At 41.1% G+C, this 23476-nt stretch overlaps 1 protein-coding gene across 1 annotated transcript; it reads right to left on the reverse strand.

Annotated features, from left to right (window-relative positions):
* Positions 1 to 1096: 1096 nt before the first annotated feature.
* LOC308331559 (guanylate-binding protein 1-like) lies at positions 1097 to 21763 on the reverse strand (the record flags this gene model as incomplete). Its single annotated transcript, XM_080787044.1, has 13 exons — positions 1097 to 1223; positions 11714 to 11808; positions 14061 to 14224; positions 14557 to 14665; positions 14868 to 15080; positions 15617 to 15894; positions 16234 to 16383; positions 16588 to 16775; positions 17308 to 17417; positions 17632 to 17759; positions 18534 to 18731; positions 19289 to 19291; positions 21739 to 21763. 13 exons carry the CDS (start codon positions 21761 to 21763, stop codon positions 1097 to 1099), a joined length of 1788 nt encoding a protein of 595 aa, XP_080643170.1.
* Positions 21764 to 23476: the final 1713 nt, after the last annotated feature.

The following is a 23476-nucleotide window of genomic DNA, read 5'->3' on the forward strand; positions in this document are numbered from 1 at the left end:
AACTTAGTTTTAATGAAATGAGTCAACATTGTTTAATGGTAACCCTCCAACACAAACGTAAACACAACCACCACCACTTACCCCAGTCCATCTTACCGCTCTCAAAGGGCACCTACGGATGGCTGCAATTCGAAACTGGCCTCTGTAAAATCTGAATCCCCCCCACCACCCACCCCCCTTTTCCCCTCACTGTATATGTATCCTTTCCCTTTTTGCTGATGAATTCCTGTTCTGTTCTTTAACTACATAGAAGTGTCTATTTGTATGTCTCTAAATGTTTTGATGAATTGAACAATGTGGACCCTGTTGTAAACAAGTGTAATGCTTAATTGGGTTGTCCACTCACAGTTAACAGTCTCTGTATTGAGTTTGTGCTTAAAATGTACTGTAATTCTACAAACTGTTAATAAATATTTCAATCAATCAATTACACTTAAGGTGACTTAATTCAAACCAAACAAACTTGTTCAGACTTCAGACTAGTCAAAGACTGCTAAGTTTTAAATTTAGGTTCCAAAAAGGAAGTCAAACATTATTCACGTTTGTTAATATTTGCATGCTGAAATAATCACGGGCCGCGTTCCAATAAACATCACTAAAACGAGACTGTACACCATTAAAAGTTTCACCAGACATAACGTCTATTGTTACACACGGTAATTATTTTCTACCATGTCAAATCTAAGCTTAAACACGAGTTATTTTACTTACCCTCGTCAAAAACCGAAGCGGAATCCATCTCCTCCTCCATCTAATCTCACCACATGCCGTCAAGTCCCACAGCTTACCCATAATGTTAACGGAGCAGAGGGGAGACGGCAGACAGAGAACCTGTCGCTTTTAAGGGACGTCACTGCCTTCACGAGGCTACGAGCGCCGACTTTGAAGAGTAGAATTCTCAATATACATCCCGATCGACTTTGGTATTCATGTCTATATTTTGAACATGTCACAGGCTTACTATGTTCTACCTACCAGTACCACGGAGCTCCGACGGTGTGTTTGACCGCTGTCAACTTGTATAACTAACTTGGCTGTATTGCATGGGAAAATAACCCAGCTAACTTATTGGCCCAGTGACATAAATCAATTCAACTTACCACTCGAGCTCGATGGTTGTAGTGGAGATGCAACCCAAGAAACCCAAGCCCTGTGGTTTGCCCGGCAACTCCGGGGGCAACTCCGGGCCATGCACATAATGTGCACGGGAGTTGTTGATTGCCCTGTGGAATGAAAAATTTAATTTTTTTGGAGATTGTCAAAATTCCATACTTTTCCATGCTCTAATTAGGTCTACCGTCTAATTCAGGGGTTCTCCTGACCCCCAGATATGCGTTAGCCATGTCCCAATACGGACCCCCCCACCTCCCAACGGTTCCCGATTAAGGGACGATTCATACTCCTATTTTACCACTGTTTCGGCGCTGTAGTGCCGAAATGATTTCGGCTCGTCAGACATTTTCAGTAGCACCGAAGAGCCGACTTTAGGACGGTACCCGTCCCCCCCGAACCTAAAATGACGTCTAATTGTAGGCTCTACAGCGCCGAACCGACTTTTATTCGGCTCTAAAATAAGAGTATGAATCGGCCCTAAGGATATGTTTTCTAAATGGCTATTCCTAGGAAATTATTGCCGCATGAGGCCCAGTTTACATAAATTAATTCAACTTACCAGTGGAGGAGGTAAGATCGCTCCATGGATATTGTTTACATGTTCCCCCAACATTCTAGGAAGTTTGAAACTGTCATAACACATAGAGACTGGAAAAATATGGAATTTAGATGTAAATGTTTAATTCCACAGCGAAGATTTTCCTGCCCTAATTTCAGGTTTACCATCTAATTCAGGGGTTCTGCTTAGCCCCGCAAGCAGAACCCGAATGTAGTAAAGTTTCTGACACTTTGTTTACTTTACCCATTGGGTCCTGCTCCACGCTGGGCTGTCGCCAGTTACGCACACACAAATACAATGTAAACACGCCATGAGACGGACTTCTGCGCGCTTTTACCATGTTTATTCATGTATTGACTTACGAATGTGCGAACTATAAGTACCTTACATACCATACCGACACATCTCCTGTGTCGCGGAAGCCGTTAAGTATTTTTAATCCATGATTCATTAAAAATGTCGCTTCTTCCTACCTTGTTTATTGACACCTCATTGTACCGCCTATCTGGCTAGCTAGTGGTGCTACAGCTATGACGGAGCAGATCAGAGGCAGGGACCTAGCCCGCAAAGCCAACCGCACATCGGGAGGCGGTACAATAAACGGTAAATAAACAAGAAGAAATCAAAGCGCATTTTTAATCAAACATGGATTAAAAATACTTAACGGCTTCCGCGACACAGGAGATTTTATCAGAGGTATGTAAGGTACTTATAGTTCGCACATTCGTAAACGAAGACAAGAAAAAGCGTGGTAATACCGCGCCGATCGACTAAACGATGAGTTTGTGTATATCCGCGTTTCAACAATCGCATTGGAAAATCTTAGCATGACCAGGGACCCTACCTAAAGCGACATCAAATTTCATAAAAGCTTTATGTAGGGTTCCGAGAGGGGCTAGGGTTCTGCTGACCCCCAGAAATGCGTTAGCCATGTCTACAAATGGACCCCCCCTCCTCCTAACGGTTACCGATTAAGGATATGTTTTCTAAATGGCTATTCCTAGTCTGGAAACAAAAACTTAACCTACATTATTTAGGTAAAGTCACATCATACGTACCGGTGGGTGCGCCGCGCTCCTCCTGTGATCCACGACTTGCATTTCACTCCCCATGAAATTGCAGTTGCGTTCCGGGCAGAGATGCCTTGCCATTTTGGATGAGCTGCAGAGAGAGAGACAGATTAACCATTTTAACCCTGGCGTACTGCCCAATTAAGCTCCACCCCCGCAGCTGACTGCACAAACATCACCATGCAACAGTACAGTCTACTCTACAGGACTCCTCCGTCATTTACCACGCTACAGTCTGCTACCGTATATTACCAAATAGTAGCCCGGGCCGTTAATATGCAAAATCGAGTCGGACCCCGGCCGTTATTTGCCATAGGCTGTTATTTATTTTTGCACCGGCCTGCACAAGGCCATTATCATCACTGGACTTCAGACCAGTAGGAACCCAACGGCCGATGCAATTATGGAGGTCCGTGCATATAGGTCGGAGCCTCGGCTGCCCAGGACCTCAGACCCTCTCAAGTGGTGGCAACAGCGAAAAGGACTCCTATCCAAGGCTGTGTCAAGTCATGAAGACTAGACTTTGCATTGTGGCAACATCAGTGCCATCAGAGAGGGTCTTTAGCAAGACAGGGCAGCTGTTAGCGGCTAGGAGGAGTCGGCTCAGTGCAGACAAAGTGGCCCAGCTGGCATTCCTCAATTTCAACCTGAAACCTACTGCTAAATAGGCTATATTGTTTAGTTGCATTTATGTAAATATAGTTTTTATTTAATTTCATATTTGTTTGCACTGAAGTTGTGTATTTTCTTTTTTTATTGCACATTTAATATTTGTTTTTGTTTTTATTTAGGCTCAAGTCTTTATTGTTTACCTTCATTTGTTTGCACTGGCGTTGACTATTTTCTTTGTCATTTATGATACATTGTTAATTTCTTTGATGCTGTCAACGTTTTACCGTAAGCTGTTAATTTGTTGTGTATTGCACATTTCTTTATTTTATTTGTTGTTTGATTTTGGTTTTGTAAAAAAATTAAATATATTAAAAAGTAAACCTGGCAAGTTATTTTAGTATTTATATAACTGAATGAATAGCTAGCCTACTACTAACAGTATGAATTGGCTATGACTAACGAGATGCAAATATGCAACATTATAGTGCTGGGGCGTAGCCTCGAATGAATTGATCACTTGGTATGCTAAGTCGAGATGGCTGTGTGTCATCCATGTTAGTAGTAAGCCTAGTAGTGCAAAAAATAAAACCACGTATTTTCTATACAAATGGAAGTGTACACTACACTACTTGCTTTCCCCTTTATGACAGCAGCAAGACAGTGCTTCGCAATCATAGCTGCCTGGGAGAAATGCGAGGCCCTGTGCTTTAATAATTAATTTGTTAATATCCAAAAATCATCACATTTCTATCTATAAGGACAAACCTTATTAGAAAAAATATGAATAGCATATGAAAGCCTTTTGAAATGTGTATAGGTTACTGAATTGCAGGTGCTGCCAAATAAAGTATATTTAATTTATAGGCTACCTTATGCCAGTCAGTTGCGCAAATATAGGTCAGATCAATTATCAGAGCGGAGCAGCTTCTCACTCTGCAGCACAATGACTCTTCTTTACTTACTTTAATACTATGGCATAGTGTTGGATCTCCATTCTCCAGACAAACAAACCTTGGATTATATTTAATTATTCTTGCTTCAAACCATGGCACGAGCCACGAGGTAAGAAACTCTATAATTATTCACTGTTCGCACAGCACCCATGCAGGCAGGTGTTCTTAATCTCATTCCCATCAAAGTAGCCTATAAAACACTAACTTTGTGATCAACACTTCTTAATTTGCATATTTTATTTGTAAAAAGGAACACTGTATTAAGACATGGCAGTAGGCCTATAATATTGGTGCAAAATGGAAATATGTAATTAAATACCGGTAGTTGAGAGAGAGAGAGAGCGAGAGACTATTGCTATTGCTTAGAGAGAGAGAGAGAGAGACAAAGCCGTTCCATTTCAAAGACATCACTCTGAGCCCCCTTTTCCACCAAAAGAACTTCGGTTCAGAACCAGTGCCGTTCCGAACCTTGGTGCTTTTTGCGAACCGGTCGCGAACCGGCTGCATTTCCACCAGATTGACGGCCGGTTCATTTGGTGCCGCTATTATACCTGAACACAAAATGTTGAAAAGGAGAAGGAACCGTCATGCCCGCAGACGCCCCGAGGGTGTTGCACAACACAAACCGATGTAAACAGTATCCACGAGGTTGTGATGTCAAGGTTACAAGTTATTATAACGCCCCGCAAGTCTCAGCTGGATTCTGGATCGCGATGCATCCGTATACGTTTGGATCGTTTCATGTTTGCGTTGGCAATTCATGTAAACGTATTTTTGTTCAAAGATGGTTGATCGCATCAAATATCTGTTGCTTGTGTCACTGTGTTTGCGTCCTCCCAAGTTCCAACCCACTGACAAGTTCCAACCTACTGACATACCCACTTATATCGTCTCGGTTCACAAAGCGCCAGTGTTGGGAAAGTTCTCTTTCACTGTGGAAGAGAGATGTCTTTTGTTGGCCGTTCGTGGCGATATTATGGACATGTACCTCCTCGAAGCGATAATAACAAACTAAGCTATTGGAAGCTATTTTTCGTGGCACATTATGTTTAATCAAACAACAACAAGTTCCCTCAGTGTTTGTGTTAGGAGTCGGGACAGTGTCTGCTGTCTGTCAGCGTGCATGATCATCATGCATTAGCTAGATGCGCGCTCCAGTGACGGCTGAGAAAGATTAGTTAATTTGTGTCGGATAGGGACTTATTGGTGGGTTTTCCGCTAAATATTAAGGCATGTTTCACTAGGAAAGACCAAGCATCAGAAATAGGAACCCTTTAAGATGGTTTATTGAATGAAGGAGTATGGTACTTGTGGTCACAAATGCAGAGGCTTGAAGTATGCATGCGGGGTATGGTCGTCTATGGTGCGCCGCATGCGCAGCATGGAGTGCGCAGCATAAACGGCCATGTCATGGAATACATTTTGAAGCAGCATGGTCGTCTATAGATGCGCCGCATGCGCAGCATGGAAGCGCATCATAAACGGCCAAGGCTTAAAATACATGGTGGAGCCAGCATGTTCTCCCATGGACGCGTCGCATGCGAAGCACGGGACGCGAGGAATGAACGGCCAGGCATGGAATACATGGTGAAGCAGCATGGTCGTCTATGGATGCGCCGCATGCGCAGCATGGAAGCGCATCATAAACGGCCAAGGCTTAAATACATGGTGGAGCCAGCGTGGTCGCCCATGGACGCGTCGCATGCGAAGCACGGGACGCGAGGCATGAACGGCCAGGGCATGGAATACATGGTGAAGCAGCATGGTCGTCTATGGATGCGCCGCATGCGCAGCATGGAGTGCGCATCATAAACGGCCAAGGCTTAGAATACATGGTGAAGCCAGCATGGTCGCCTATAGGCCGTTTCGTGGATACCGCCATCTTGCAAAGAACGCGGTGGATTGTGGGTAGGCACGGAGCATTCTGGGTCGAAAAGGGACCAGGAAGTGTCTAGCCCGCTTTGTTTACTATTGCGATTTTGACCGTCTCCGTGATTTTCTAATATTAAACTATTTTTTGATAAACATAAAAATAGGTGGACCACACCGATGTGCTGTTTACACGTGCAACAATAATCGGCGATATAAAGCCAAGTTAGTGGAAATTCATATATCTGTAGAATGGTCGCTAGAAATCATGCCGTTATATTAAGGCTACTGCCTTAGATCTGTCTGGGTGCTAATAATAATGAAATCTGTTATGTCCCTTAGTTTTTATTTGTATTTATTTTGCATGCATCGTATTATTCCTATTGTTGTCATTTTTGCTATGGTCAACATTTAAGAAATTCATGTAGTATATAAGCATATAATAATGTAATCCAACATGTTCGATTGACAGGCAATATAGACCTAGAATGCCTGTGATCATTTAATTATACTTCGTAAATTTTCATGTATCATGTATGTGAAATACTGTATACTGTATGAAACAACAAGAGCCATTCTAGGGCTAAGAAGGCCTGTGATCATTTAATTATACTTCGTAAATGTTCATGTATCATGTATGTGAAATACTGTATACTGTATGAAACAACAAGACATTCTAGGGCTATCTAAAGACATACTAGCTGTAGGGCGGCTACTGAAATCAATGTTACTTTAATGTACACAGTTTAATTTCAGTTCTGTAATTCTATGTTGTTTTAGGTGGTTAATCTAAGCATCTATCTCAGAAGACAACAGAAAATAAAGGAGAAGGACATCGGCCGTCACTGCAACAACAAAATACAACCATTTTAGCTTTGCCAACATGCATGTATTTGTAAAGAAACAAAGTTAAAACCCTGGCGCATATATATATATATATATATATATATATAGCACATGTGTTGTGAACCTGAGCCCTGGTGTATTGCAAACAAACAGATTGAAAGAGCCTATGTATTTACTTGTTGGGTGGATGTAAGCTGTACTATTCACATGTAATTCTGTCAAAGTAGTGCATATTATAAGGATGGTGTTCCATTGTCATTAAAGTCATTGTTTTGTCCGAAAAGTAGTGTCTAATTGGTCAATTAATTATTCTATAGCTTTACATTCCTATATGAAGTGACCTTTTCCACGTGTGAAACAAATGTGTGAAACCCAGTGAAGATGTGGGGGCTGGATATTATGCATATTATGTATCACCCTGTCTAATATGCTTGTCTTCTCAAATGGAACACTGAATTATTATCAAACTGCTATTGGATGCTAAGTTCTATATTACATTAGTGAAATTCCCTAAGACACTAACATCTGTTTTTGAATGGTAATGTGTTTAAAATTATATTGTATGTCTAGACAAATTATTGTTCACATTATGAAAGTTAAAACATTTTGGAGAAAAAAACATACACCTGACTACTACGGGTACGTTGGATTTTGGGAATGCGCAAAGCAGCCTGGGTGAAAAAGGCACCAGCGCGCGCGGCGCACCTCCTCTTTCACACTGCTTTCACCGTATTGAAAGATGGATAGTTCAGACGTTCAGGATAGCTTTAGTAATTTAACTGTTCCCCAGTTAAAACAATATTTGTCAGATCGTGACATTGTTGTCTCTGTCAGCTATGAAAGTAATGAGTTATTTTACTAGTTAGTAGGTAATAATATTACTTTAAGTAATATACCACTTTAGTTACTTTTCAGCACTGTACAACACTGTTCTAAGGCTCTGACTTGTGTGTTGTGTTGTAGAGCCAGATGTGACCTATGTCCAGGTTAACTACCAAAACAAAGACCAGCAGAACAAAGGTAGGAGAAATGTACTTCACAAATCACAATATGATAGGGGTTTCACCTCAATAATGCATCTGTTGCATTGTAATGTAATGAGGTATAGTGTGCCACTAGCCTTGAACAAACAGGCAGACAGATTTCTATATTCAAATACAGTACTCATAATGTCCGTTGACATTTTTCCGTGTAACTTAATTATTTCTATTCACTGAATCGGCAGCTCCAGAGAAAACTGAAGACACCATTTATTCTCAGGTCAAACGTGGAACATCCCTTGGTAACATTTTCTTTCTTTCTTTCTTTCTTTCTTTCTTTCTTTCTTTCTTTCTGTACTTACTTACCTACTATACAGCTATAATGCTGCTGCCTACATCTAGTTCTGCCTTTTATGCTGTGACCTCATATAGAAGTTATATCCATGTCAGACTACAATATCTTATTGAATGACGTTTCTGGGTTTAAGTTTTTAACGTTGTATGCTGTTGTTTTGTTCCAGACCAGGATGGTAAATGAAGATGTCTTCATGGAGAACATGGTTATACATGATGGTGATGAAGTATAGCAGCTCTCTGTTCTCTGTGACACAGGGACGCCTTGTTTCCTCGTTCCTTGCCTTAAAACCGAGCTGATGACTTTGCAATAATAATCATGTTTACTGCTGATAATACACATGATGTATTATATTACTGTACTATAGAGCACCGAAGTCTGACGTCACTTTCAGTATTGTTTTATTTGCATTGAAATCCCCATTTTAGGTCGGTTCATAAGAACTGTGTTTGAAAAATAAACCGCAATAGCCTTGAAACTATACATATGAAAGCAATGTCGCTGCTAATATACGTCACACCCAGCTGTCAACACATTGTGTTCCTGAGATTCCTCGTTGACGTAAGCTCAGCTGGCGGTGACTCGACTCGTACTAACCAAGAAACATTACAAAAATGAACATGTCAGTTTATGTTGTGCAACCGGCAGCTGCAGCCACCCGCCTACCCGGAAATGTAGTCTCTGGGTTGTTTGACTCGTTTCTAGCGCTTATTGTGTTACTCTTTGGGTATATTTGTACATTTCCACCTTCAGTCGATGCTTCATATCCATATGAGTGAAAAGGCCGGGATGATCGGTTTATTTTTCAAACACTGTGCCAGTGTGTTGTAAAACTTTAAAGACAAGCCCCAACCGATCACAACATGGAACCTGTATTAATATTGGTTGCAATGATTGTAGCCTACTCATTTTCCCTACTGTTGATTTCATAGTTAACCAAATAAGTCAATAAGACAACAAATTCCAATCTGGCTTTAGGAAAGGTCACAGCACAGAAACAGCACTTGTAAAAGTAATGAATGATCTTAGGGTGTCTGCCGACAAGAAACATGTATCTGTTCTCTTACTTCTAGATCTAACGGCTGCATTTGACACGATTGATCATTCAATTTTAATACAGCGTCTGGAGCACTGGATAGGCCTGTCTGGTACAGCCCTGTCCTGGTTTTCCTCCTACCTATCAAACAGAAGTTACTTTGTCAATCTAGCCGAGTTTGACTCAGACAATCACGACATCAGTTCTGGTATTCCACAGGGCTCGATTCTTGGCCCTCTGCTTTTCTCCTTGTACATCACTGCCATTGGGCGAACTCATTACCAATCACGGAGTCAATTTTCATTTCTATGCTGATGATACCCAACTATATCTTTCTGTTGCTCCGGATGATCCCTGTGCTTTAGATCCGCTGTTGACCTGTCTGTCTAGCATCAAATGTTGGATGAGTGAGAACTTTCTCAAGCTAAATGAGGATAAGACAGAAGTTCTAGTGAGCAGAAACAATCAATAATAAGCAGACTTGGTAACCTGACTGTAGAAAGTAACAGTACAGTAAATAACCTGGGGGTTATTATTGATTCTGAATTGAATTTTAATTCTCACATTAATCATGTTACCAAAATTGCCTTTTTTCACCTTAGAAATATTGCACGAATCAGAGCCTATTTTTCCTTGGACAATGCAAAAACGCTAATCCACGCCTTTGTTTTCTCTCGGCTTGACTACTGCAATGCACTTTATTCAGGACTGCCTAAGAAAACAACTGACAGATTACAACTCGTCCAAAATGCAGCAGCCAGAGTTTTAACTAGAACTAAGATGAGAGAACATATTACTCCAGTTTTGGCATCACTGCACTGGCTTCCGGTTGTTTTTAGGATTGATTTTAAAATTATTTTACTTGTCTATAAAGCTCTCAATGGTCTCGCACCTTCCTACCTACATGACTGCCTGCCTAAATATGTCCCAAACCGCCCCCTAAGGTCTTCCACTGCTGGCCTGCTCGCGTTGCCAAAAAAAATGGCAACTAAAAAATACGGGGAAGCAGCTTTTTGCTTCTACGGGCCGTCGGCATGGAACAAGCTCCCACTGCACCTTCGTCAGGCAGCCTCTGTAGACATTTTTAAAGCTCAGCTCAAGACCCACTTCTACAACATTGCTTTTAATTGAGTTTTAATATGCACGTTCCTACCCTGCCCTGAATGATTTGCTGCATGTTGTGTTTTTATTTGTTTTTATTTATTTTATGTTCTTATATTCAATTTTGTTCTCTGCCATTGTTTTATCATTTTAACTATGTTTTATTGTATTCTATTTTTGCCCTGTGAAGCACTTTGAGCTACATTTATGTATGAAAGGTGCTATACAAATAAAGTTTATTATTATTATTATTTATTATCCAGAAACATATCTCCGTCCGATGACTTTGGTGTTATTGGCCACTGAGAAGTCAATAACAAATAGCTTTATTGGATATGGATAGTTTTTACTAGGAAAACCAGACTGTGATGCTAATATAGACCTGGATAATAGTGGCTGTAGCTTCCGGGATCAGCCTTCCATGTAACCGTAGCTTCCCTATCAATTATTTATTAGATTTTGTTTGGTCTTAATTGCCATGTGCATTCTATGATTCTATTCTATAAACGTATAAACGTATACACTGTATATTTGTATATAGTTGAATTCAAAATACTCACCATCACCTACAAAACCCTCAACAACCAGGCCCCCCTCTACCTCTCTGAACTCATCAACCGCCATGTCCCCTCCCGCTCCCTCAGGTCAAGCACTGCCAACAAACTGGAACCCCACAAATCCAACAAACGGACATGGGGAGACAGGGCCTTCGCAGTGGCTGCCCCTTCTCTTTGGAACTCACTCCCAACTCACATCAGAGCTGCCCCCACCTTCGAAATGTTCAAAAGCACACTCAAAACCCACCTTTTCAAACTGGCTTTCCCTACATAACCCCCACACACACACGCACGCACACACACACCCCCCCTTCTTGTTTGTCCCTCTTTTGATTTTGATTTCTAGTTTTTAACCTTTTAAACCTTTTAAATAGTTTTCTAATAAATATGTCTGTACTTCTTTCTGTAAAGCGACTTTGGGTGCCCAGAAAAGCGCTATATAAATCGTATTTATTATTATTATTATAGCCTATAAGTAAGTAATCTAATCCTAACGCTGCATTTTTACTGCAGCGTTAGGATTAGGGTTATGCTTGATTTAGTTCTTTCTCATCTTTCAGTTACAATACTTGCCCTGTACAGTGTAGCATTGCAAGTTATTTGAATGAGCAGCTATATAAACTCCATGCGGAATCCATGTGGGTCCTATGATGGGGACCAACGACGCGCGGATGTCAAAGAACCCATGAACGTTTTTCTTCTGAGCTTCCAGGTCTGCCGCCATTTTATCAGCTCGTTCCTTCTCTTCGTCGAGACGCTGAAATAACACAGGCACTATTACACAACTCCATATAAAAACTCCTTCTACACTTGGCACACGATATACATTCAATATCAATTCTTGGTGATGTATTCACACGCTCATGCACTAAGGCCCTGTTTTTAGGACTCGAACTTCGGCAGGAACGCGAACAAGTCCACACGTCCTCGGGAAGGATTTTTTTTTTGTGGCTTACGCCTTTTAATGTTTTTTTTGAAGGGACAGACAGTAGGCTGACAGGAAACGGGAGAGAGATGGGGGAAGACATGCAGTAAAGGCCGTGTCGGGCTCGGGAGTCGAACCCGCGGCACACTGCGACTGGATTACCAGTCAGGTGCCCAGACGGTTACGCCACCGCCTGGGCTAAGCACAATTATTAATTACTCTTCATGTGCACCGCACTCTCACTATAGGTGCGTCCCCGGGAAGGATTTAAGCACAATTATTAATTACTCTTCATGTGCACCGCGCTCTCACTATAGGTGCGCTCCCCGTTCAAAACATATAAAAATAACGGTAGTGGGTCGCACACACCAAGACTTCAGTTCAAATTGTTTATTCCATATTTGAACAGGGACAAACGTTTCGGCTATCATGTTTTCTCATGCCAATAAAGCCCTTTGAATTGAATTGTGTCGTCACTTGAAGTACGTCTGTCACACCGATAGCCGAAACGTTTGTCCCTGTTCAAATATGAAATAAACAATTTGAACAGTCTTGGTGTGTGCGACCCACTAGCATAATTTTTAACACAATTATTAATTATTTATCTTATAAAAGCCTATATAAATCCAAAAGGGTATTTAATAAGACAAGATATTTCCAACAGTGGGATTTATTGCACAAGTCGTTTCTTATAAGAAATACAAGCAGCAATGAATACAGATATAGCCTGCATGAAACAACAGCAGTTAAATGAATAGGCCCAAGGCATATGTTACTTTTTTTCGTTGCAAAATGTAAAATAAAAACCAATACCAAACCAAACAAATCAATGAATAAACAAACGAATCAAACAAATAGCTGCTTCAGCTTGAAACATTGATAAAAAAAACGACTTTTAAAATAACAAGTAACATTTTAAAGAGAGGGAACGAAATAGCTCTTGTAGGGCTGTATGCAATACGCAATTAGGCAGGCTTAGTACACAATATGAAGATTCTGTAGGGCTGCCCTACACAATCTTCATATTGTGTGCTAAGCAGACTAGTATATTCACATTCTCGGGGAGAAGACTGCTCCTTCTCTTGTTTACGATATATCCCGCGGTGGAAAATATGCGTTCCGATGGCGTGGAAGTGGCGGGGATACAAAGACAACGTTTTGCTGCTTTTGCGAGTATTGGGAAGCGGTTACAGTTTTCCTTCCACCACGCTAGCGGCCCGGACTTCGCGTTGGACTTTTCCTGAAAGTAACGTAACGGTTCATCTCTTGTTTGGCCTCTCCGTCGCCTTCCTCCCTCTGCTCTTCTTCATCCCCTGACTCAAGTAAAAGTTCTATTGAAATTGATCATACGCTGCACAGGGTGAGATAAAAACAGAAAAGACATTGAACACAAGGCAATACCAGTATAGGCCAGCCACATATAGGCTATACTTACATTTGTTAAATGAGAAGCCAGATTTGTCGTGCCACCGCAGAATGCCATGTCCTTGTAACATATTTGACACACAGCCTTTGTTCTATCATCCGTCAATAAGTAGTACTTCCATACTGGAGATTTCTTCCCACATGATGCCGACATGCTTGCTACTTCTTGCTAGCTTCTTCAAAGTTCAAATTCAAGTTAATTTCCGCATTTATACCCCTCCTCACGACTCGTCATCAATCATCATCATTGACTGTGTACGTGCGTTATTCGTGTATGTGTTTGTCTGTCTCCTGCTGTCATGCAGGAGTCTGACTTTCAAATTATTGTAAACACAACATGAACATAGTGCTTTTATTATGCAATATGCATATCGAATTATCGCCAAGATTTTTAATATATATTTTTAAATAAATAAAATCAAATAAAAACGAATGGTTCAAGCCCATTAATTAAGATTCGAGTGGCAACCCTAACGAGCAAACATTCGAACCTTGAATGTTTGGGGACAGCCTTATCATGCACACACATGCGCATGCACACACGCACACACACACGCTTTTTGAATGACCTTCCGATCCTTAGGCTACGTATCTTCTTTAGGTTTAAAAAAAATGAAACCAGCAAAAGATCTAAAAGAACATTTCATATCATCACTTACTTTATGCAGCTCATCCATGCTTGCTTTCCTCTCTTTTTCCATCTTGTCAGCATGCTTTTCCCAGCTTGCTTCTTGGGCTATCTTCAGCTGAACCAACGTATTCTCCAGTTCCCTCTTCATGGCCTCTCTCTCTCTCTCTGCCTTCTCCAAGTTTGTTTTCATCTCTGTAGGAAACCAATGACAGAAAAACACTTTCACACCCTACAAAGTCGGGATTGTACCTCTATGTCCCATCAGCCCTGAGTTTCCTCAACCATAACCATAACCACTAGGGGGTGTAACGATATAGTAACTGCATCGATTTTCGAAGTACTGTATATCAAAATTAAAACAGCAACTACTTCAAGTATTGTATCGTTTGGCAATGGAAATACATTTTGTATGTGGTATTTAGCAATTTACTTAATTAAAAAAATGTCAAGTATTTTAAATAGTTACTGTATCGATTTCAAATCATTGAAAGTATAAGCTTGATTGATTTACTGACTGACTTTACCTTTTTCTCTCTTCTGTCCTGAAGTGAGGCTTTTATCTGCTGCCAGTATGGCCTTGCCGGCGAGTCCGACCTCCTTCTCATCCAGGTATGTCTTCAGCACCTCCTCAGCCTGGAGACACACACACACACGCACGCACGCACGCACGCACGCACGCACGCACGCACACACACACACACACACACACACACACACACACACACACACACACACACACACACACACACAATTAGCCTACACCTCATCACCAGTATGGTTACATTAATTTAACATTCTCTGACTCAGACAAGAAGTTGTCAGGAATCTGACTCACCTTGACTCCTCTGCCATCTTTACGTCTGTATGCATCAGTCATCTCCTTGAGGTCCTGGCTGAACGTCTCGAATCCTCCAGGGACCGAGTACAGACCAGCTCCCACGTTGTCCTCCAGGGATTTAAAGACTTGTTGGATGATTTTTTCACATGCCTTCCTGGACTCCCTGACGTTCTTCTCACAGATCTGATCATATTCCTCCTGAAGTACACTCTAAAAAAACACAGTGGTAACAATGAACATGCATATATTCACAAATGGGTTAATTTGTAGTGTGCAGCGTGTGCTCCAAAGTGTATTACACAGTCCTAAGGTCTTATGTACGTCGGATAGGGAACAGTCAACAACCAAACGGAGATTTCTTTTTTTAAATCACACCCGTGTGAAGTGAGGGGCGCTCTTATCATCTTCATGACGTAAAATAGACACTATGACGTAAAATTGTCCATTCCTTAATTGTCAATGGGAATTTAATGTTTGTGTAGGACAAAGTATTTACACCAAATAAACATACACGAAACAAACATATAGGCCTATGGGCCTTTACAAATACAAGTGGGAGGGGCTCCCACAGTGGAAAGAGAAGAGACAGGGACGATGAATACCGAGAAACCACTATACAAGGGATTGCAGTTAAACAACAGTTTAGTCCCGCGTATTAGACATGGGACTCAATTTTTAAAAGTGTTGCATAAAGTGCACAGAAACACAATATGAAAATAATGGATGATATGATTCCCAACACATACCCCAAGCTGCTTCAGGTATCGATGGTTGTCGTCTTTGAAAGAACGTTTTGTGAAGAGTGCCAGGGCTTCTTTTTGACTGGACGAATGGATTACAAACAGCTCCTCCAAGGTGTTGGTGGGGAGGCATACCGACTGCATTCTCTGTCCATAGAGAACCCGGGCCTGCTCAACAGCTTTGCCATTCTCAATCTCAGCCAGTGCCTTCACAGCATTTTCCAGACAGGGAACCTCTCCACAACGGATGGCTTCCACGTATGTCTCTGCCAGCAGACCAAGCACTGTGGAAGATAGACCCATTCAGCAAGTGTGTTCAACTATAGTCATGATAGAGATTTTTGCAATGATGTACTGTATATGCCAGACAAAAGTCAGATGCTAATTCCATTATCAACCTACAACAATCAAAATAGGTTCCAATAGCGGCAGAGTGGTACGTCTGTATACCGAATATTATGTGTTATAGAAGTTTATACAAGTTTTAAAAATATTTATATAATATACAAATATCTTCACAATAAACACTTGATTTAATTGTCAGAATGCAAATACTGTTGACTGACAGAAATGCCAGACACTCAGTGGCTGCAGTGTGCATTCAATATTTTAATCCCACTTACTTCTGCCGGTGACCTTTATGCCGTCACTGAGAGTCTTGGTGTCAGACTTGGTATAGATGTGTTCAGTGAACTTGTCGCCCTGTTCAACAAAGTCTTCATCCAGGTCAGCTTCATTCATATTCTTCATTTGTTTCATTATCTTGGCGTTGGCTGGTCTCCCAAACACAAAACAATGGCGAGACAAGAAGAATTTCCGAAGGCAGGCACGGGGTTCGTTATACTGCTGATTCTCTTGACCTTTGACAAAATGAAACAAATACAGAAAACAATACCTTTTAGTGTAAATAACGTCTGATGCCTAGATTACATTTTTGGAAATTTCAATTACGGTGTATTCAAATAATTCGTGAAAACCTTGTATCTCCCTGAGGCTGTGTTCCAGGTACTCGTCTTCTGTTATAGATCGCCCATCAATCTCCAGCTCGAGTGCAAAATCTCGCACAGCCCACACAAAGGAGGGAAGGAAACCTACTAATGTACTATCATCATTCTCATCCTCATTGGACTTAACTCTGATGTTCTTTGTCAGTTCTGTCACATATCTGTAAGGGGTGGTGTTAAGGTTTACAAAAGAACCTCACACAACAGTGACAACACTGGGTTTGAAAAGCATTTTACAGACTGAGCAGGGATTTATACTTCGATGTGAGCAACTGAAAAGACATAAATGCCTACATGATACATTTATTTAGTAATAAATACTGAATACATGTTTGTTAAGAGGAAAACTGTCCCTGAAACTCCCTTTGGAGCTAGAAAGCATCTTATTGCTGTGCACTCACACCCTCTCATTACATTCACAATACCAAAGCTCTAAGCAGGAGGATGGTTAATTTAGTTCAAAAGGTTTATCTGCATTTATGGAGATTGGAAAGACATACTGTAAACCTTGTTTAGCATTTGCCAGAGCTTTCCCAAACAATATACTTGAGCTTTGTCCAAATGTAATTGGACTGGAAAAGACTATTCTAATTGATAACATGCCAAATATAGGACTCAATAGTCCCAGACATAATGTGAGTGAACACATATAATAATAAAGAGGGAATAATGAGTGAATAATGTGAAGGATACTGAAGGTTCTCCATGGATTTGTTATCAATGACACCCATGCTGTTGTAGACCAGGGTGCTGCTGAGCAGAACTGCCATGTCAAAGATCCAGTTGTCATTCTTCATATTTCCCTGAAAGCCCAATAAATTGTTTGGACGTCATTTTTTATGAGATTAATGAGTATTAGAATAATTTACAGTGTGGTGGGAGTGAACGCCCAACTCCACAAACCCCCCAAACCTCTGACGTTACATCCCCAATCCCTTCCTGTAAAACTTGATTATTTATAATGATAAAATGCAACATGATTTGAACATGAATGATTGAAACAAAATGGCGTCTCACCCAGTGAAACACTCCCAGTCCCTCTGTAACCAGCAGCACCAGAGTGTGGTCAGTCTTTCTGGGGTGAGGTACACACCACATCCAGATGCCCTTTGTCTTGGATTGGTAGGTGGATCCCAGAGGGAATCCTTGAGGATGGAATAATATGGGACAATAACGAACCAAAACTAGAAAAAATTTTTCCTGAAGAAACAGTGTGGGCTCGAGTAGCTCTCTACTCGATGATGGCGTGTTGACCCACATGACATCACAGCACCCCCCCCCCTCTGCCTTCCTATTGGTTGACCCATATCAGAGCCATAGAGTAAGACAGAGTTGCGATATCTTAAATCCCTTTATTTTAGAATGTTTTTAGTAATAGTACAACATAAACATTGCAGACACTGTCACTCTCCAGGGCTGCATGAACAGCACTCGAGCCCTCAGTTTTCTGATGCCTCAATGTCGTAAATCTGTCTTAAGCGTTATTCATAGTATGGATTTTCGGTGGTGGGGTGACCACCGAACTACAACATGACATCACGAGCCGCAGTGAAGAGCAAACCACCGCCACCGCCCCAGCCCTTCTTTCTGTTTTTACTCACCACCGCTCAACGTTATTTCAGCTCCGGTGGTCACCTCACCGCCGAAAAGCCAGACTATGAATGAGCCTTTTACTCTATGGCTCTGACCCACATGACGTCACAGCCCAGAGGGCAAACGGCCCCGGGAATAATTACGGTAACTCGCTATACTCGAGCCCACAAGTACATTCAATATATTTCAACTAGAATCTCTTTTTATTCTGAGTCTTAAAGGCAAATGCCAAATTAGATTGATCTGAACTAGGATGTTATTTGGGGACTTTGGAACACATACTGTATCATGAGTTTAAACACGCGTCTTATAATGAAAAAGCTCACCTTTGTTTGCCCCTGCAGCCAGCCTGTTCATGAGGTAGGACTTCCCGGATCGGAACATGCCCACTACTGACACCACGACCACTTTCTGCTCGATCTGCTGTAAAATCTCCAGGCTACTGGGAACCATACGGAGACTCCCTTCACTGTCACTCTCTATCAGACATACTGGCTCCTTCATCGATGCCATGACGGTCACTGCTAGTGGAGAAAACACAAACAACACAGAGGGACATGAGGATAATAATGGGGTACAGGCTTTAGTTTATACATACTATTGGTCCGACTGTCATTAGACCGACAACTTACCTCTAACCCTAACCTAACCCTAAACGCAAGCACGGGAGCATGCAGCGCATGTTCGACCGCTGTTACAATGATTATTGTAACGCCCAAATACGAGACCTATACTTTAGGCAATGCCGGTGGCCAGGAATGAAAGTTTAGAGTAGACTGTAGATTGTACGCATCGCGACACTTTGTGAGCTTGTAGATCTGCTACAGGCGGCTAGGCCTACTCTCATTGATGATGCACTCTCTTCAAGTTGCTCTGTAAAAGAGCATCTGCTCAATGTAACACGGTGTCTGATCGTATGCAACCATCTGCCTACTGTTACTGTGAGAGCAATGGTAGACTAGGCAGGATTTCAAGAAAAAAATTGCTATAATTCTAAAGTGTCATAAATTAACACTGAGACAGTCCTGTGTGAACAGGGTCACACGTTCTGGTCTCAATGTAAGTGGTCTCAGAGTCTTACCTGCTTCAGATGTAGGTGTGGAGACACAGAGGAAGTAGACAGGTTATGAAGTTTAATCACCAAGGACCTCGTCGCAGCTCACTGACCTCTCTGCTGTCTACTCGTTCTTTTATACAGTATACTGGCCAATCAGAGGCCTAGCCAGCTACAGCCAGAGGGGGGGCAGTTTCCCGCCCACTTTTCTGAAAGTGGTAGAAAGTAACAAAGTTACTTTGAGCTACTTTTTTACTTTAGCTTGAGTATTTTCATTCTTCAATAGTTTATACTGCTACTACACTACAACTGAGAGGCAAATGTGTTATGTTTACTCCACTACAAGTATTTGAAAACGTTAGTGATACATTTTTTTTAATTATTATTACAAAACAGGCTACAAAAAGGTAGATTGCGATGATCACAAAGGCTGTGCAGGTAGATCACATGACATGCCCCTAAAGAATAATTAATTTAAATATATTAAAAAGGGGCATCTGCCACTCAAATTAATGTGACTTAAAGCAGTGGTTCCCAAACGTTTTCATGGCAAGGACCCCCAAATTGACACTTTAGGCCCCCATTTGAAAATATATGCCAAGGGCCCCCATAAGAGAAGGTTCTGGCAGTGATTTTCAACCATTTTCATTTCAAGGACCCCCAGTTTGACCTGAATTAGGCTACGGTCCCCCATTTCTATCTCGGGGAACCCCAATTTATATCGTAAAATCAAAGTTAATTCAACTCTGATAGAGTGTACAAATGGAACCAACTGGACCCGTTCCTATATGACTATCATTTAGCTGGGGACCCCCTGTCGGCTCCAACCCACAATACAATACTTTGTTTTCAAGAGTGTTGCTGTGCACAAACAGAGGGACATCGGTATAGCATTACAAATTAAACACAATAAAACCCTACTTAACCACAAAAAAAACATTAAAAAAAAACCCTACCCATTCCATTGCCCCCCTCTATTACCCATTCCAAGTGCATTTGTACTGTATGTAACGCCATTGCCGCTATTCCAAAGCCCCCTCTGGTACATATTTAAACTATTTTCAGCATTATTTGTGTGGATCTTGTTGAGCTGGTCGTTTTGGAAGTAGCTCTCAAGTAAAAAAAAAGTGGGGGCACACCATGGGCCTATACATTCATAGCCTGGGTTCCAGCCTTTTTCGCTGCGTTCTGCCGATCTGAAAATCAGCGCAGTGACATCTTCAGATCCGCGGAACGCAGCAAATAAGGCTGGAACGCGTGTACTACTACATGGTGGACAGTAACTGAGTAAATGTACTTACCGGTAACCCATTTGGTCCTGACGTCGAGTCAGTTTTCTGAAATAGCCTAATAATAGCCTAATATGCTTCTGCTTACTTGGAAGTGTCTTTATATTTAAAACAATGTAGTGTTTAAAAGAAACAAGGAAACCAGATACAGTACATATGTTATGGTGTCTATATACTGTATGTCTATATAACATAACGTGAACCAGAAACCAACATGAATTAAGACATTGAAGCAGCTGTACCAATCACCGGGCAGAGTACACAAATCATCTCATGACACAACTGATGGAGATTTGCACAGCATGAGCTGCTGTTAGGATTAGGATATCAAATGGAACACAGCCACCTTAAAGATTATTAATCATTGTGTGTATTTCTGCACTGTCTGCATTGAGTGACCTCTTTACATACTGTATGCATAGATGTATCTACTGTTTAGACTGATTATATGTTCTCGGTGTACCTATGACCCTAGATTACTATGTCTTAATGCATTTGATGAATTACCTCCTGTTTTCCTTTCTTAATGCTTACTGTAAGGCCTGATTTACACTGGCAGCCAAATCTAGCCTGAATCAGATCTGTGTCACTTCAAGATAGAAATACGATTTGCTTAAAATGGACAAACCGTCAATCATAATATTCATAATGTTTAATTTTAAATCGTACTGCTGGGCTACAAATACAACAATATTGTTCCGTCCAGAGGAGTTTTCTATATGTGAGCTTCTATGTGTTCCTGAACTCTACTACCAAAGTTACGACTTACTGTACTATGTATCATTAGTACACATTAATTATCAGACAATCTCATCCAGAACAACTCACAAAAGCAATATCAGAGTAAATTGCATTGAACCCTATAGTAAACAAACAGAGTGAATTTGGTCACATAAGTAGATTGCAAAGAAGACAAAACAAAAACAATTTGGTGTTTAAAAGATAACAGCATCTGCTACTATAGTAACAACTACACCGAAAGACCCAACAAACTACCGTCACAGGACAACATTTGATTTATTTATTTAGCACAGTATAAAATAATACAAAAATGGGAAATACGTAGAAAATAAAATAAAGGAAAGTGGCAGGAAGACGCAAGAAGTCTCATTCTCCTGGCTGCTATTTTCTGGCTCACCCTTGGCATTCCCTCATACAGATTTGTGTTGGTAACATGTGTGCTCTTACTGATGTTGAGAGCTGCACGCAGCATTCTGCAATCATTGCAATGCAATCATTTTTTGTCAGAAAGAAACCAATGCCGCTGTTATGAAGTGTATAATCTGAGTTCCCAGAAGTTTTATTTTTCGCCACTAGGCGGGCGAGAAAAAAGGAACTTCTGGGAAAAAAGGAACGTATCTCTGTGAGGGAAGTACGTTGCGCTCAGAATCTGAGCGGACACTCCCCTTTCCGGTCTGAAGCACTGTGCATACCATGAAAAAAAAAAAAAAGGGAATCCAATTCCAAATTGAATTGTAGTATGCCACCACCGCTCAAGGAGCAATTGTTTCCCTTCCGTCTTATTTAGATGTAGCGCCCACTCCATGTGGAACCCGCCCCTGTCTTTTGATTCGCATTTCATTTGAAACGCAACGCACTGGGCCACGCCCCTGCTGCACAGGATCTGAGGCCAATTTTCCTATACTATGAAGTGTATAAAGGGGCTGCAGTTCTTTCTCTTCCACTGTATTGGCGGGAGAAGACATATGTTTAATACCTTGCCAAAAGTCGTTTAAAGGTAATTTCTATGTTTGTACAGTATATGTAGGCCTACATTGTTTCTTCATTTTACAATTCAGGCAAAATAGCAGATATGCTCTTAATCCACAGCGATTTACAGTAAGCAAGAACAACACGAGGTAATATGTCAAATGCATAGAAATGGTCATCTGGGATCATACTGTGTATGTAAACCAAGAACCTACCAGAGTAGACTGGTAGTAGCCGCTAGCCGGCCCTGCTACTCTAGACAGTAGAATATCCAAGAAATATGTGTTTTAAGTACCGAGGTCACTCCATGCAGATGATTAGTGATTTGTAGCTTTTAAGGTCACGTGTACTATTTGATATCCTATCCTCCTCCAGCTAACGAGTCTTTGCTGCTGTGTTTGCACATACAGTAGTTGTACTTCGCCCAGCAGATATGGGGGTGTTTTGTCATCAGCCATGTAATGTCCCTGATGTATTGGTAGACTCTACATGTGTGTGCGTGCGTGCATGCATGCGTGCGTGTGCTCGCCTCTCGCCCGCTCGTCTCTCTCTCCCTCTCTCTCTAATTCCCCTGCTTCACAGCAGTATCTGTGTATTAGTTTAGTGTGAATAGGAAGGATGGAGAGGATGGGTCTCATCTGGCGCTGCCTTCTGTGTGAGTAGGCAGGCTGTGCTGTGGCAGTAAACATTTTAGTTTAAATACAGTGAAACTCAATGTAGATTTATTTGTATTTTATTCAAGATGAACATAGCTTTCTTGGATATAATAATAATAATAATAATAATAATAATAATAATAATAATAATAATAATGATTACAATTTAGAAACACTTCTTAAAAACCAGAAATAAGATTGTAAGCCTGTTTTTATCATTTAACTTTCTGAAAAGTTTTCAACAATTTCCACCTCTTTCCACACAGATAAAAGCAGAAAGCAAGAACGTTCATTAAATCAATATGGCTCAGCCGTTCTGTCTATTTTGGTCACACGTCATTAGCCATTTATATTAATAAGACATTCGCAACTGACACAGTTCTTTATATACATGCTAAAAACAAACAACTAGCAGCAGACAAATTAACTGCAGCCATGGTCCATGTATCTGACTGGCTGAGGAACTCATGCTTGCATCTGAATAAAAAAAAAACTGTTGGTATGTTTTTTCCACGGAACTCCACAGACCCTGACACTGACATTCTTATTGAAGGTAGTAG

The sequence above is a fragment of the Protomyctophum bolini genome (genome assembly GCF_963924005.1).
Source record: "Protomyctophum bolini genome assembly, chromosome: 17".
NCBI lineage: Eukaryota > Metazoa > Chordata > Actinopteri > Myctophiformes > Myctophidae > Protomyctophum > Protomyctophum bolini.